Here is a 16,807-nt window from a genome sequence, read left to right on the forward strand (position 1 = left end):
TCATTAATGTTGTCTCTGGCCTTTCAACTTCTCTGATTGTGGATTCTGCGTCTGTTCTGGGGCTACGTTGTGTGCTACTTTGCCGTTAAATACAAATCAAATCGAGCCCAAAAAAAAGCAATTAAAAATGAACTAAATAATTTACACAATCAAGCAAAAAAGATGCTGCATGTAAAACCAATTTAGCCTAGGTGTTTTTAAATTGACTGACTGACTTGGCTGCCTTCTTAACCATTTAGACCAAGCTGTACAAAGGCTTCAGGGGCCCCGGGGCCCCATGCAGGACGAGTAACCATAAATGAGCTCTCCTACCTTTATTTGTGTCTTCGGACATTGAAGCATGTTTACCAGTGTTCGGTTCACACACTTACATGTACATTTTGAATGAAGCCATCCAAGAATCAGTTTCTACTCAACGGAAACTGAGAATCAAGAAGAATGGGGAATGTTTCCATTAATGTTGTTCTCTAAAAGACAAAATGAAAAAAACAAAGGGCCTAAATGGTGTCTGTATATATCAACTCTGTAACTCTGTTTTCGACATGTATGATTGAATTTAATGACTTTTTTTTTAACATCCTTAAACGGATCAGTTTTCGATCATCTGTATCAATGATTGCCTCCAAATACACAGCAGAGAGATGGTACTTACATCTCCTCAGCCTTCCTCACTGGTTACTTTGCTGATGTGCAGAAGCGTTTTATGTGTATTCCTTTATTTTTCCTTTATTTATTTCGTCAATTTTACTCCACCACTTCCTGACCAAACTAATGGTGATTCACACATTTTTGTGTTAATGTATGTTGTTGACAAAATTGTCAAACGGACAGTTATAAATAATGTTAATATGTTTTTTTCTGAATAAAGATTTCAAAGAAATTGCATCCAATGAGCGTACATCTGTGATTTTTATTGCAATTTAATTATACAAGACTGATGGTAATTGCCAGTGTCATTATGGAAATGTACAGGCTTCAATTTAAATGGGCCTGTTAAAGTCTTTAATACATGCATGTGGTCTGAGGCACCACCTAGTGTCATCACATGCTTATTGCACATATTGTAGATTTGAGTTGCACACAAAACATTTCTCTCCTGCTATACTGACAGTGTAGCCTCTCAAGTATGGAGATTTCCTGCTTTTCTCCTTTCTATCATATTAAACTGAAGGTTAGGTTTTAGACTGCAAAAACAAGACATGTTTAGACATCACTTTGGACTTTGACAAACTAGGATCGCCATTTTTCACAATTTCTGACATTTTATAGACCAAACTATTATCTATAATGAAAATGGTTGTATAAACCAGCGAGCCAGGAGCATTTCCACCTGTACTTTTCCTGTCGGGTTTAAATGGTGTTCTCAAACATTAGGAGCAAAATAAATAATTAGCACTTGCTTATAAAGGAAGGAAAGGGCATGCTTCCTACCGTAAAATGTTGTATTTAAAAGAATACAACGCAGTTAATTTTGAAGAAAAACAACAAGCACATGTTTTCATTATGTTTATGAGTCACAGGAAAGAAAACAGGAGTGACATCTTAACTGAAAACACATCATCACTCAGGCACATCAAATATTTTAAATCTCTGCACAGCAGAGAATAGCAAGAGGAAAAAACAATGGGAGAACAACAAAGACAGAGAGAAACTTCTAAGCTTTTGAAACGTTAAGGAATAAAGACAGGATTTAGTGTCTTATCTTCAAAATAATGTTTAACCATCCCCTTGTCTTGGGGTCAAAATGACCGGTGTATATGTATGTGTGTTGATGGGTCATTTTGACCCAAAGACATTAAATTGAGACTGTTTTATAAAGGCACTTAAAAATAATCTCCCACTACAATTACACACTGCACATACAGCACACTGTCTAATATTACATTATTAAAGCTTGACAGCAAAGGAGACCGGTACACGTTATCGTCAGCATTACAACCGCTGTAAAAAAGAAAGCTATTCTTCTACAACTCGTCGCCCACAGACACAGCAACGACAGTTCAGTTCAACACTGTAAAATACTGATGATGTTGAGTACAAACATTAGATCCGTACATCAAAATTGGTTCTGCACACCCAGTGTTTGTCCAATGAACAAACTAAATCAAAATTACTTAATTATAGTGTCTATATGTGCAGCTTAAATCAGATGAAACGCACAACTGATCATATGTGAGGAGGTTTTAATCGTGTTTTTCTATCCTTAGTGTTAGGCAGTAAATTACTTATTCTAAAATGTGTTTCTCCCCTTCGTAAGGATGCTTTCACACGTAACCCGTTTGGTTCGGTTAAAACAAACTCAGGTCTGTTTGCTTGGTTAGCATGGTTCATTTGGGCTGGTGTGAAGACCCTGGTGCGGAGCAAACAACCAAACCAAGACTGCTTGAAAAGGTGGGCCTCGGTCCATTCCAAGCGAACTCTGGTGCAGTTTGTTTGTGCTGTGCTAGTGTTTATATTTTGAGTTGTGACATATTTGAGCTCAAAAGCAATTAGAATGCCCACACACACACGCACACACTCATGACCAGATCTACAACCGGGCTGATGCCACAATTTCTGAAGTATGCGTTCACCCTCTTACAGTGTGAAGAAGAGTGATGTACAATCATTAATGTTCTTTCACTAGTAGTACCATTATCATACATCTTATTTCCCCCAGGGGTGTGTTTGCCAGATCTCTACCCTTCCTCCTGTGTCACAGTCTCTATTTCAGTCAGCTGAGCGGTCAGGAAGGGGTTAAAGAAGAAGTCAAACCCAAACTGCAGGGCACTCTGAGCCGTGCGCCTCCAGTCGTGTTCAATCTTGTACTGCCTGCGGCTGGGCAAGCGGGCGTCACCACACGACAGGCAGTGAATGGCTTTCAGCTCAAACACGGGCCATTTGGAGCCTAAATAACCCTCCAGAATGGTGCTGAACTCCACCAGGCTTCCTGTGTTTAAGTATAAAAGCATCGACTTGAACTCATTACTCGCCCGCAGTACTATGTCCTTAGTCGCATCTTCGTCTTCTATGATCGTCCCGTTCTTGGTCTTCCTCTCCAGCGGCATGCCCATCGTCACTTCAAATTTGTATCGATCAAAGCGCTTGATGTGACATTCGTGCTTGGCCAGTTTTTTTAGTTTACAGAGGGGATCTACTGGAGGAGGAGCCGGGGCAGGCAGGGGCTGGGTCTCAGCTGTGACATTTTTCAACTCCTCACACAAAGGATACGGCTCGCCATACAGGCACCGCATCCAGTTCCCCACAACTACAGGCATCAGGTTGACAACCGACTGCGGCCCATTCTCGATGTCGGTCACACGGACGTATCTGAAGCGTCCGGTCCACGTGACGCGATGTCCTTCTAGATGAGAGCAGAGGATCTGTGTCTGGGCCATGTTGGCCTCTTTCCAGGCTAGAGGGCCGCAGAGGCTGCTGTACTCGGGCCACGTCAGGGTGGAGTTATAAACCTTCATCCCTTCGGACCTGTAGACGTACATCCAGCAGAAGAGCACCACCGCACTGAGCCACACCAGGATGAGCTTCACAATGCTGCTCCGCGACAAAGAATGGAAAACCACGATGGGGTTGAGGCTGAAGCGAGTCCAAAGCCTCAGCACTACTGGCACGAAGCAAATTATCAAGGTGACCACCATCTTGGTCACCTCCAGAGCGAGGAACCACTGCAGTAACTGAATGAAGAGCATTGCTGCTATGCCTAGTGAGAATACAGGAAGGGCAAACAAGAAGAGGAAGTAGCCAACGCAGGTGCGGATGAGTCCTATTACACTGGCATTATTAAGGAACACCAAGCAGAGCTCACACCAGGTGAAGCACACCATGTAGGGCACCAGGCACAGGTAGGTGCCCTTGAAGCCTCTCATCTGGGCCATACGGAAGAGCAGATAGAAAAGGTGTCCATATAGCAAACATGGCACCCCCAGGTTCAACACCACGTTGTCCCCTAGAGGCAAAGTGAAAAACGTCATCCCAAAGACCCTGAGGAACCAGGGGAGGGAAACTGGCAGGAGGTGGGTGAGGGAGCACACTCCGGAGAGGACCTCTGTAAGGAGGGCCCTACGAGCGAAGAGCCGAGCAGAGGCATGAAGGCTGAGGAAGGCGGTGACGGTGAAGAAGAGAGCGACAGCAGCCAACTCTGAGCAGGGGATCCAGGATTTATCAGCAACAGGAAAAGAGAAAACCACAAAGATCACAGAGAGCAGGAAGTACCTGTAACACAAAGAGACGGGACATATTCATTTAGCTGCAGAAGCATTTCTACATAATTTGCATAATACTTGTATTCATCATCTTACATTTTTATAAATTTTACTTCATTGTGTGTTTTTACTATTCGTTTTATTAATGGTCACGTTAAAGAAGTGAAATAAAAACATACAGTTCACTTCTTAAAATCTTTGATTAGCCAAAGCAGAAACTGCAGGATTATATCTACAAGAAAATGTTTACTTTTGTGGTGAAACTAGTAAAACCTGAGAAAAAAAAAAAAAATGACATTTAAAAACAAACAAGATGAAACATAAAAAGGAAAGGATCACATATGGACTGACTGTCTATGGATTCATGTAAACAGAGATGCTCTTACAGATAAGGCTCTAAGTGTGTCCATCCAAAGTTGGTCTCAGCTTGCTCCAGATCAAGACCGGGTTCAAAGTGTGTCAGCAGGTCAGTCAGGGCCCGAAAGTTTTCCCACGCTTTTGAATTCTGTAGAACATATGCAAATTAACTTCAGCTCCTAAGGGTCCACTAAAAAAAAATCCATTTACAGTTCTACAGGTTCAATAAGAAATCAGTACAACTTAGCTATATTCAAAGTGCCTTGAAAAGAAGCAATCACCAACCTGAAATACCCGCAGTGTGCAAATGATCATGGAGAAGAATGAGAGGTAGAAAATCAACAGAGGGATGAGAAAGATGAAGAACTCGATTGTGAGGTTGGAGATGATAAAGAAGAAGATAAGTGCGTTGACGTGGTGCGTGGGAATCAGGGCGCTGAGCCACTGCATGCCGGCCCGTGACGCCCAGTCGATGAGGTGCTCCTTGATCTCCAGCAGTGCGAACAGAGGGAACTTCAGCAGCTGGAGAAACCACAAGAAAAGAGTCGACTCAACAAAGTCCCAACATCTGATTACTACTTCTAGGAGAGACGTATTTAGAGAGCTGTAACAAACATTAATCAGCCACCAGTTCGCTGATTGTCGATATCAAATGAAAGGCAGAGCATTCACTCGGTGCAACGTTCGAGTTTGATGCTTGCCATTTAAAACAAACTTGCAGTAAAAAGAGGACAGCAAACACCATTCGCATCCTCACAAAGTCTGGGAGCTTCCTACCTTTTGGTGTAAGGGCAAATTATCTGGATTCTTCACCACAACATCATCATCATCGTCATCGTCGTCATCGTCATCGTCACCTCCTGCTGTAGCCATGACTGGTGAAGGTGCAACACCCTGAGCATACTTCTTCGTCATCTCAACAAAGTCGTCAAGACCCACTTGGCATCTGTCTACAAAGACACATAGAGGACACACAGATGTTAATTTACAAGAACATTTTAATCTGAAAGTTCTCTTTTTTTAGTTTTTCATCTCTTGAAACAATGTATTTACTGCCCTTGAATAATTTTAGGCAAGATGAATACATAACAAATTACACATACAATTGTATTAGTGAACACATACCTTCACTGCTGACCATAGTCTCCAGGACTCTCCTCTGTTTCTTGGCAGAGCTGTTCAGTGGGCCAGGAGACACTGGTTTGCCTATAAATCGAGGAGAGATAATCCAGGACGTTGAACAAATTTACTCAACATGCAACTAGTCTGTATTTCTTTGCCTCTTTAGAACAATCTGTTGAGTATCCTATTATTAAGAAACTAAAAAAGTAACAATGTCAGTGTGTTTAAGGACAATATTCGCCCTCCCGTACCTGGCTCTGTGTGGACGTGTTCAACATTCTCTAGCATCTCAGAAACAGCCACCGACTTCTTCCTCTCCGGGTTCAACTTCCAGTACATCAGCAGAGCTGCTTTCCTGACTCCTCTCTCAAAGCGCGTCTCTGTACACAACTTCTTCACCGCCTCAATGTTCTCCAGAGTGATGCCTGAAAAACCCAAAAGGTGACGGACCACTGTTCTCAGCATCAGTTGAAGGGTAATGTAGCCAATTGACGGCATCAAACCAATAATGCTACTTTACTAATAGTCATAGATCGAGGGAAGGAGTGGGACATTTTGGTACCTTTCCTGGAGGCTAAGCACCGCTGCAGCTGTTTGACGGCGTCCTTGCGTCCTTGTTTAGCTGCCTGGACTAGCCAAGTGACCGCTGTACAGTTGTTCAGCTCTTCATCTCTTTCTTCTGCCAGGGCCAGGAAGTAACGTCCCATCTGGACAGATGCACACAAAGACTTTTACATTTGCGAGGCCAGCATCGCTGTGGCTTTGTCGACTCATGACCTGTCCTTCCCATTAATATGTCACTCTTACAATAACATTCATCATTACTTGGCTGACCACCATATGGCCATTAAAGTCAATAGTATTTGCAATATGTTCGTTGACACTGACCTTGCTCTGTGCTCGAGCATCTCCTGACTTTGCTCTCTCCTCCAAATCCTCAAGACTGACCTCCTCCTCTGGTTCTTCTGAAGGAAACAGAATACAGATTACAGTAGATGTCATGGGTCCTCAACAAAATGGTACACAAATATACAATAGATTCCCAATAGATTCTGAGTAAAACATGTCTAATAAAATGCCTGACCCAGCTGTCTAATCACACCAGTTATGAATGAATGTGGAAATGCTTTAAATTAAACGCAACCATTTATTTTTCGAGCCTATAGCCCATGGGTGGGCAAACTTTTTGGCTCAGGGGCCACATTGAATAAAAAAAATTGACAGACGGGCCGGGCCAGTATCAGATGGATGGAGAGTGTTTGTGTGAACCTGTCACGGGAGGATAATGTTGCGGACCCAAATGCAGACCACATGAGAGTATGAGTATCTGGTAAAACAGATTATTGGAGCCAAAGGGAAGGTGGGGAGCCTGTGGTCCGCCACAGGGGGTGCTGGGCGGTGTGAGACCCGTGGCTCTACACTGGACGACGGCGAGGCCGGCAGGGGGCGGTGTGAGAATATAACGTAAATGACTCAGCTTTTTTGTTCAACTCGCTGGTTAAATCTTCATCAATTTGTTCTACACGCCGAGTCACTGTTCTGCGTGATAAACTAAATTTTTCAAATTTGTTTTTGCTCTCTGGACATAAGAGACCTGCTGTTTCTATCATACATTCTTTCAAAAACTCTCCTTCAGAGAAAGGCTTGCTGGCTTTTGCTAATTTGTTAGTTATACTGAGGAAAAATACTCTGCATGCAGCTGTCAGTTCATTTTACAACTCTAAAACTGTTGTAGTACAAACCCTGTCTCCAGCGACAGAAAGTGATTCATATTACCGTAATTCTTCTAAAGTTAACGCTTTACGACATAATTAAAAAGGATTCTGACCTCTAAGAAGTGGAGCTTTTCAGTGTTTTGCGGTATATTACGGTAATAAAAAAAATAAAAAAGTGTCGCCCTTGTCTGTGGGATCAGTGGGGGGGAGGGGGGGGGGTTGAACTTGGGAACGGAAAAGCGCTACAGCGGTCTTTACTATAACTTTTTTTTTTTTTTTTATGTTATAATAATTATAATACTCGGCGGGCCGGATTAAAATGCCCCGTAGTTTGCCCACCTCTGCTATAGCCTGATGCTGAGAAAAACTGAGATTTCAACTGTTCTCTTCAGGTGACTATGGTGTAACCAGTTTTAATTTACTCATCTTTGGTTTTAAAATACTGTAGTTTACGTATATGGAAACAGTCCAGTTCTACGTGGCAGTCAATGGGATGAGAGATCCCAGAGCGTCAGCATGAGTCAGATCCTTCCAGAAACAGCAATTGCCCTGCCAACAACGTCCCTCTGAAGCCTGTTGCTTTAATTATCATCTCCTTTTGCTGATGAGTTCTAATAATGTAAAATCCCAGTGCCTCACTCGAGCTAGAGGAAAATGTGTCTACTTCCTGTAAAGTAAGGTGTCACATTTGTTGTGTCATGGATACTAGGAAAAAGAGGGACGGGGCAACAGATGTGGAAACGCATTACAAGATTCAAAACGCCCACAGGCTGTAAGTGATACTTATAAATGGAAGTGGTGGTCGGTCTCTGGAAGCAAAAAGAAAATGCAATGGGATCCGGTAACTTCCATCAGATGCCCGTCAATACTGCTTGTGCATTGCTCATACTGCGATCCTCCGCCGAGACCCTAAAATAACAGCAGCTGCTAGCTTCCCTGATGAAACACACACGCTGACACAGTGATCAAATCCGTCTCTCATTTTTACTTTCATTTGCTACATGATGTTAATCTTAACAGCTAGACACATGGGGCAGGGCATGTCTTTTTCAGGGGACAGGGCTGAGTATGAGTTCAAACTGGTCTAAATTAAATGACTGAGGTGTTAGATTTCACACTTTCCAATAATACTCCATATTTCCATGTCTAGACGCCACTACAAAGCCATGCAACAAATAATACAAGCAGCTAACAGCTCTCCTACTATGTGATCTTTCCCCGCAGGATTTGGTTAGTGGGAACAAATGACTCAGAGTGGAAATGGTCTGAGAAGGTTTCTCTTCTCAAGTCAGCAGAGTGCGACAAGCTGCTTTACATGTTGTGGCAAATGTCTATGGTTGTCATGGAGACAATGCCGTACACACAGCAAACGGGGAGTGTTGGCTGTCGTGATCGGTGGAGAAGAGAAAAGTGAGACAGCAAAGTAAAGATTTGTGATTATAAATGTAAAAGGTCAAAGCTCAGAGTTTGATTCTCACCTGATTCAGGTGTCGGAGGAGGCTGCTGAGCCATGGCGGCAGCTCCAGCAACTGGGAATCCAGACGGGGGATTCCCTGTAGAGGCGGCATTGAGCTGAGATCTGCCCACCTGTGAGGGGCTCCTAATGGGTTGGCGTAGAGGGGAGGCAGGCGGTGTGGACAGGGAGGACGAACAGGAGGAAAGACATGGAGAAGTTTGAGGGGTGGCAGTGGAGGGAGAAGATGAGGGTGTGGTTTGAGGTGTTGGCAAGGTGAGTTTAGGCTGAAGGCGGTCTGAGGTTGGTGCGGTTGTTGTAGAAGATGAGCCAGAAGAGAAAGGGCCTGGCCTCAGGGTGGAAGGAGACGAGAGGCTGGGTTTCGGGGTGGCTGGGTTGCTGGTCAGAGATGGCTCCATGGCTGAAAAACATTGACAACTAAATCAGTAAAAAAATTAAAATCTCAGGTTTAAAGAGTGTGGAAGGAAGCACATGTTCAGGGCTTAACAGCTGACGGAAAGAGGATATGAAGGAGAAGGAACGGTCAATGTCTGCACTGACCCCTGTGGTTAAGTATCAGCTGTTATGAAAGAGCTTCCCTGTCTTCATATATAGCAAAAAAATTATGACCAAGATGAGAAAATGTGAGTTTTGAATATTTGCTGTAAGCTGAAATGACTTACTGTGTCGATAATAATCTTACAGCTCCAGCTTTAACGCAGTACTAACAGACACCTCTCAAACATATGAGCATGAGTCAATAGTCTGGAGTATGTTTGACTTATCTGTCTCTACAGCACATGCAAGTATTGACCTGTGCCAGTTTAAAAGTTCCTTTTAATCAATTTAACGGTTACTATCCTGGCAGCTAGCTTGTGTGTAACTTCAGTGTGGTAAAGCTGTGTGAAACAATTTGTCTTGGGGTCTGCAGTTTATTTTCGACATTATCAAGTGATCCCTCAGCAGCTATATTGAGAAGGTTAAAGTGCCCCGACTGGAGACGTCCTGTTGCATTTCATGGGGAACACCCCATGGCCAGCAAAAAAGGGGCTCTCATCAAACTAATTCAACCAGTGGAGTGGGCATGCAGAAATAAAAACGTAGCTGACCTCAGCCAATGCAATGCAGTGTATACACAACGACACACTTTATGTAACCGACATATAGCTGACAGTGAAAGATGTGCTGATAACCAAAATAACGACCATTGGTGGTTTTGTTGCTAATGCTAACGTCAGCACTGTCCGCTCACCTTAACCACGGTAAAGTCAATCCTCCAGGTGATAAGGACGCGAGTAATAACTCAGCCTATTTGCTATTCTGTGTCCCAAATCATTCTTCCTTTTCGTTTTAGTAAAAAACAAAACCGCCTGTCAAGTCAGTCCGCTGGTTATCTGTGGTCTCAAACATACACAAGGTCCAGTAAAGTCTGTCAGCTGCTCCACTTGGCGTCCACGCCCACTTTGTATTCTGCGTGTTGTGATTGGACAGAATTGACCACTCACAATTTTAAGAATGCAATTTGATTGGTTGTAAAGGTAGGAAGTCGATATAATTTATTTCAGTCAAGAGCAATCAACTGTCGAACTATATCAGGGATCGTTATTACAGATGAATACGGATATAACATCCGTTTGGATTCAATTCTATAATATGTTTCTATATTTGAGCTTGGTGCTTTTTAACGTCCGTTTGTTCTTACAAATCATTATTTATTGTTTCTGTTTGCAACAACGTAATATACGTTTTCTACCAGGAGATGGCAGTACACGACATGCTATTATTCATTTAATTTACAAATGAGATGCGGGGTATGAGTGATGTGTGAGTTCTATATCTATTGTGTATTCCCATAATATGATATGAATGAAAATATCACGGTATTTTAAAGCCACGATGGCTTTGGGAATATAGTACAAGCACATGTATGTGCCATCTCAGAATGTATATTATCAATGGGATAAGGTGCTGTAACCTTTGCCATTTATGTAATTTGTTTTCTTTAATTCACTGTTTGTCTAACAACTATTAACTTTAATCATGTAATCAAACACAGTATGAGAGTATGATCTGCAGTACAGCCAAATGTCATTTGAGTAAAAACTGTGATAGCCTGCATCTAAATCTGTGATGTGGGTGTAATATTCATTGTCATGTTTTACTCTGTAACAACAAAATATTGACTGTGCCCAAACACAAGAGTTTATAACGATGCTGGTGAGTAGAGCTTTTTGCTCACATACATGTGCAATGCAAACTGTGATAGGGAACACCGGAAGCAACATTTAAGTTAATAAGAGGGTGAGTGGGGGATTACAGTTCCAGTCTGGGACTGAGAGTAGATACCACATTGTGGGAAAAAGGAAATGGGGGCAGTAATTGCTTAACTGCAGCTGCATTGAAGCAGTTATGTAAATGGTCTTGATTAGTAGATTAACGCAATCCAGTTGAGAGGATAAGCATGACCCTTGAAACGGGTTTTGGTCTTTCACATGCATACCTTCAATCTAAATGGGCTTGGACACACATGCACTCACAGACAAATTTCACATTTAAATTAGGCAAAGCAGCTCAAACGCGATTTTTGTGATCTTGTTTTCTTTCTCTGTATCCCCTCAAGGTGACCATTTCTAGAGCTCATGTGACGGGGACTTCCCAATTATCTTTTCTAATCTCATATCTATGTCTGTTGCACTTATTACAGTAAAAGGGGCTATGCCACAACAGAATAGAGACTATTAGTACAAAATGCACTTAACCCCCTCTTTGTCTCCTTTAGCGTCAAGGTAAGGGCCATGTATTTACAGTTCAGGCCTCCCCGAGGTCTCCCCCGGCATTACCAATGACTCTCACAGGAAGAGAGACCTGAGGAGGAGGAGAGGAGGTATGGTCAGTAACTATAGCAACCAGTTAAGCGAGAACGGACATTGACTGCGGTGAAGATGAGTATTTCCATCACAACTGCAGCCCAGTAGCTATTCTGATCTTTGAAGTTTCTCTCTGTAGAGGAATGGGATGGGAGAGATGTTAGCCAGCTGATACATTGGGTAAATTCCATCCAATTACACACTGTGTACTTTAAAAATATTTGCTTATTTATGTTATAATACTAATATAAGAACACACAATATGTTATCAGCCGATTCCATTTTGGGGAGATTCTCAGACAAGGAGTTTAATCCAACTCTTGTAATGTCAGTGCCACTAACTAATTGTCCTAGATCCTGAACCATATTATATATGAGCCTGTTATTATGAACTCTTATGAAATGCTTAAATCATTGGCACTTCCTACACGTTTTAATGGGGGAAAACTCAGCTTCTGCCTGTTGCTTATGTCCCTTCATGAGCTGCCAGCCGTCTATTTATTGATCTGAAGCTATTTTGAGGCCTGTGTGGAAAAGAGTACGCAAAGAGAAGAAAATTAAGGAAAATTAGAAATACTTGTATGTGGCCATTAGTCACAACCCTTAGGGTCTGGGCTCATGATATTTGTGTTTGTCCTAAATGGGATCTCCAGTGATTTACTTAGGTCAAGTTTGCTATAATTGTCAACATTGAAAGAGCAATGGCCAAGCTATCCTGACTTTTAGACTCCATAGTATCAGGCTGAGATTTTTTTGTGACGGAACGGAACCGGACATTCCGGCATTCTGGAACCCGGACATTCTGGAAACCCAGACATTCCGGAACCCGGAAATTCTGGAGACCAGATATTCCCGAACCCTGATATTCTTGACCAGATGACCATATTCTTGTGGGTTCTATTAAATATGTAATGCTCCAGGATTTAAAGGTGTGATGTTATAGAATAGTGTGATGTCTTAGAATAGTGTGATATCACACACTTTCCCGAACAAGGACATTCCGGAAAGGAACCCGAACATACCGAAACCACATTCGGGAACCTGGACATTCCGGAAACTAAGAAACTACGGAACCCGGGTATTCCCCCCCGACATTACCGGAACCCGGAACACAGACATTCCGGAAGCCAATGTTGCTTGGCCATTGTGGAAAATAGGACAGTTTGATGCCTGGCTTCGTAAATGGAGGAAGGTTAGCTGTATATAATCCTTATTTGATCCTCTCTCCAATGGCCATGTACAAAAGCTAATACATTTAATCTGCCAGCACTCCTCTGGCAGGAGGCTGAGGTCCATCAGGACCAAGACCTCACACCACACAAACAGTTGTTTCCCGTCGGCAGTCGGGCTCATCAACAGAGTCCGGGACCCCCAGACAATTTCCTACCGTTCACTCCCCTGCACATCCCTCCACACCTCATATTTAAATACACTTGCCTCTTTGCTTTACACTTGTCACTTTCACATAACACAATTATTTTAACTTTAATTTTTACATTCTACTGTAGATCCAATTGTAAATATTCGTGCTCCCATTGCATTCTGTTTTATTTATTGTTAAATGTTTATTGTTACATGTTATGCATTTCCCGCCAGGACAAATTCTTTGTATGTGAAAACATATGGCAATAAATGGTTCTTATGTGGAAATCCTAAGGTGATAATGTTAATGTAATAAAAACAGTGACTCCTCGTATTACTCATAACTGGGCACAAGAGATGGAAATAGATTGACTGACTGGTTGTTTCTTTCTCCCCATGATGAAATGCGTGATTAAGATGCTTGTATAACTTGACCTTTCAGCATCGTCACTATACCTTCTCTTAGAAACATGCTTTTCACCTGTACCTACCATCCCGTTTACACTTTAATACCACCATGATTATAACCCGAATCTAAAAAGACCTGGGGATGTTTTATTATCTGCAGATGAGTTATCACAAGGCCTAATCACAAGGTTATTGTGTCATAACATATAATAAAGTTTCCTTTATTCTTTTTCTGACAGAGAGAACGAGAGAGAGAGAGAGAGAGTCGAGATAGAGATAGAGAGAGAGAGAGAGAGAGAGAGAGAGAGAGAGAGAGAGAGAGAGAGAGAGGGGGGAGGGGTACAAAAACTGCAGACCCATACCCTGCTGCGGAAAACAGTAAAAATACCGCAGGCAAAACAATTAAAAGAAACTCTCATTACCGCTCTCTGGCACACATTCCCTCTGAGTCAATCCCTCACCAAAACAAAGCAGGATGCACATCCCTCCCTCTCCCCGTCTCTCTCTGCCGACAACCACGATGTTTTTTCACTTTATCTCTCCATCTGGATGTCTGTTTGCTGGCCTCAGCAGGAACCTGAATGGAGTACAGCTTAATACTCCAAACTCACCCTCTTAGCTTGTCTGTTTTACCTCATTCAAAAATGTTACATACATATGAAGTGCACAAGCATACAACCTGGGTAAATGATGGGACACCAATTCTGGATGAATGAATGACCACTGCAGGAGTGGACAATTAAAACTCATTACTGACTGTTTACTCTTCTTCCTCCACTTCCTGTGACCTATTGCCTTGCAGCAATGGGCATATGCTGCAGCCACAGAGAGCCTTCATGATGCATTGTGAATGGCATACAGACAGGCTCTGTGAGGAGAGGCAGAGACAGGCAGCTGTGCGTAAGTAATGCATCCTCCAGAATCTGGGTCACAAACACTGCTTTCATGTTGTCACATTTGTTTCACTCAATTCTATAATTTCACAAGTCATATTGTCCTCAATAAACATAATTAGGATTAATTTCAGTTACAAGCATTATAGATGAATATGATACAGTGATTTTGTATAACAATGATTAGGTTTACCTTTAATACTTTTTTACTTATAAAAAACAACTTATTTTATTTAGATTTATAGTGGCTCTTATATTATAACATATTGGCTATCCTCATCATCTCATGTACAGTAGGCTATTGCATGACACAAGTTATGAAACAAGTAGCCTATACACAATGCAAGATACAATAACATGTTAAACATCATAGTGAAAAGGTATTTACTCCTGTATACAATACAATACAGTAGAAGCTGAATTAAGACGTTTAAATATTAACAAAAAATAAAACAAGCCCTTGCAGATAGAAAGAAACAACATAAAAAGAAGATGTTATTGACAACGTCAGCCTTATAAAATACTACTTTTTGTAGGAAAATATTTTATTGAAAGCAATACATATGATATAATTTGCTAATTCATTCTCTTGGTGGTAAGAGAATCACGTTGTCTTTCACGTGCTGTCTTCTTCTCGTGTTGGTATGTTTGCACCATGGAGGTATAATAGAACATGCATGATCATAGGGGCCGTACTGCCGTACGCCCTGACGACGTACGGTACGTTTCTCGCGCACCGGCTGCGTGTCCACGCAGTAACCGCGCGCGGTGTCATTCTTGAACACGCAGTCAGGTGTCGCGCTTCTTTCACGCTACCGGCGACGCCCGCCCGGCGTTTTTTTTCTTCTTCTCCCCCTCTCCATGTTCACGTCGACACGGGCAACGAAACTGTTTTATTTATTTATTTATTTATTTTTCTACTCGTGTGTTTGAAATGTATAGGAACGGATGACGTCGCGCGTGTGTGTTGTGGGCGTGGAGAAATATGTCAACGTGCGGCGCGAGAGGAGGAGAAGCCTGAAGCTGAATCCAGTTTGTAGCTAGAGGATAATGTCAGTGGTGGAATTACAACTTCGGTCGTTGTGTTTACTGCTGGAAAATGTGTGTAACATTTGAGGAATAAAGTTGTAAACGGTCGCTGGTAGCCGTTAGCCGAGGAGCTGGAGGTGAGTTAATTCATCCCTCCCTTCCTGGACGTGAAGCACACTAACGTCAGGCAGCGACGCTTCAACATCAGGCCACTTGTGACCACCAAACCTCCATTTCAGGTAAGTTTGCTCGGTCTGTAATTACAGATTACTTCGTGTAGACTCTGACAGGGTGTTTAGCTGCTGTGACACAAATCCGACATCCGTGTTTCACCCGCGAAACGGTAGCAGCAACGGGCGGAGAGCCGCTGACATCACATCTGGTTCTGCGGTGTGAGTTTTTTGGGCTACCATCAGTGACGTTGACTGCCGAGCCTCGTATCGACCCAAACAGAAAGGTGAATGTTGTCTGCATCGTGAACCCGGGGGTCGTCTCTGCTCTCTGGCAGCGAGCCAGAGAGGAACTATGAAAACGTGATGTTAATAATGCAACGGCTTATACTGTCCTCGTTATCTCGGCCGCGACAGTGCCGACGTTTCTTCCGGCTTCCCCCCCACCCACGGTGGATCACATTAGTCTGTGTCCACACACGGTGCAAAATGCTACATGACAGCGCTTCACACGGAGACATCCACACGTTCCGGAGTCACTGAGTGCACCACCCGACCTCTGAGACTGGAGGATGCTGCAGCAGCCCCTGTGCATGTCGCCGTGGGGTGTGGTTGGCGAGCCGGACAGGCAGGCTGGCAGTACTCTACCATGCAAGCTCCCATTTGACAGCTCATTAGAGAGCTGGCCACTTCGCATTAACCCATCCCCAACATCTCCGCCATGTCCCCCTTTACCCCACTGGTCCTCTGTCTGTCCGCCGCGTTTACTGGTCTGTCATAACCGCTCTGCAGCTGCGGCTCCAGATGCTCGTGGATCTGCCCCAGTAGACAGCCAACATGTGTTGCACACTCACTTCTGTCTGATCAGGCTGCTCGGGGCACGCTGTTAAAAACTATGATGCATACTGTGCTCATTATTTTTAAGTAAGGGATAGCTCTCATGCAGGTACTGGAGCAATCGTTATTATTGTGACAGGACGACAGGCTTACTGTCTATTTCTAATGGTTTAATGTTGTTTCTTAACCCTGACCTCGACCTACTCTACCTCTACTCTAGAGGAATAACCTCAGTGAATGCTAATCCACATTCCTCTACCTAATTTAATTCATCCCATTTATTCTTCATTCATAATCGCTCCTTCCATACCCACGCTTTCCTGAGTGAAGCACTTTGAGTAAGCGGCTGCTACCAGGTTTATCCCTGTGGACTATACCCATATGTGCATATTTCT

General features: G+C 43.0%; 1 protein-coding gene across 1 annotated transcript; it reads right to left on the reverse strand.

Moving 5' to 3' along the window:
• Window positions 1-1,501: 1,501 nt before the first annotated feature.
• Window positions 1,502-9,265, reverse strand: wfs1b (Wolfram syndrome 1b (wolframin); the record flags this gene model as incomplete). The annotated part of the gene is made up of 9 exons (XM_079229045.1): window positions 1,502-4,209; window positions 4,586-4,704; window positions 4,842-5,078; window positions 5,334-5,506; window positions 5,682-5,762; window positions 5,930-6,103; window positions 6,241-6,385; window positions 6,567-6,643; window positions 8,872-9,265. 9 exons carry the CDS (start codon window positions 9,263-9,265, stop codon window positions 2,679-2,681), a joined length of 2,931 nt encoding a protein of 976 aa, XP_079085171.1. The 3' UTR covers window positions 1,502-2,678.
• Window positions 9,266-16,807: the final 7,542 nt, after the last annotated feature.

The sequence above is a fragment of the Taurulus bubalis genome (genome assembly GCF_910589615.1).
Source record: "Taurulus bubalis genome assembly, chromosome: 13".
Taxonomy (NCBI): domain Eukaryota; kingdom Metazoa; phylum Chordata; class Actinopteri; order Perciformes; family Cottidae; genus Taurulus; species Taurulus bubalis.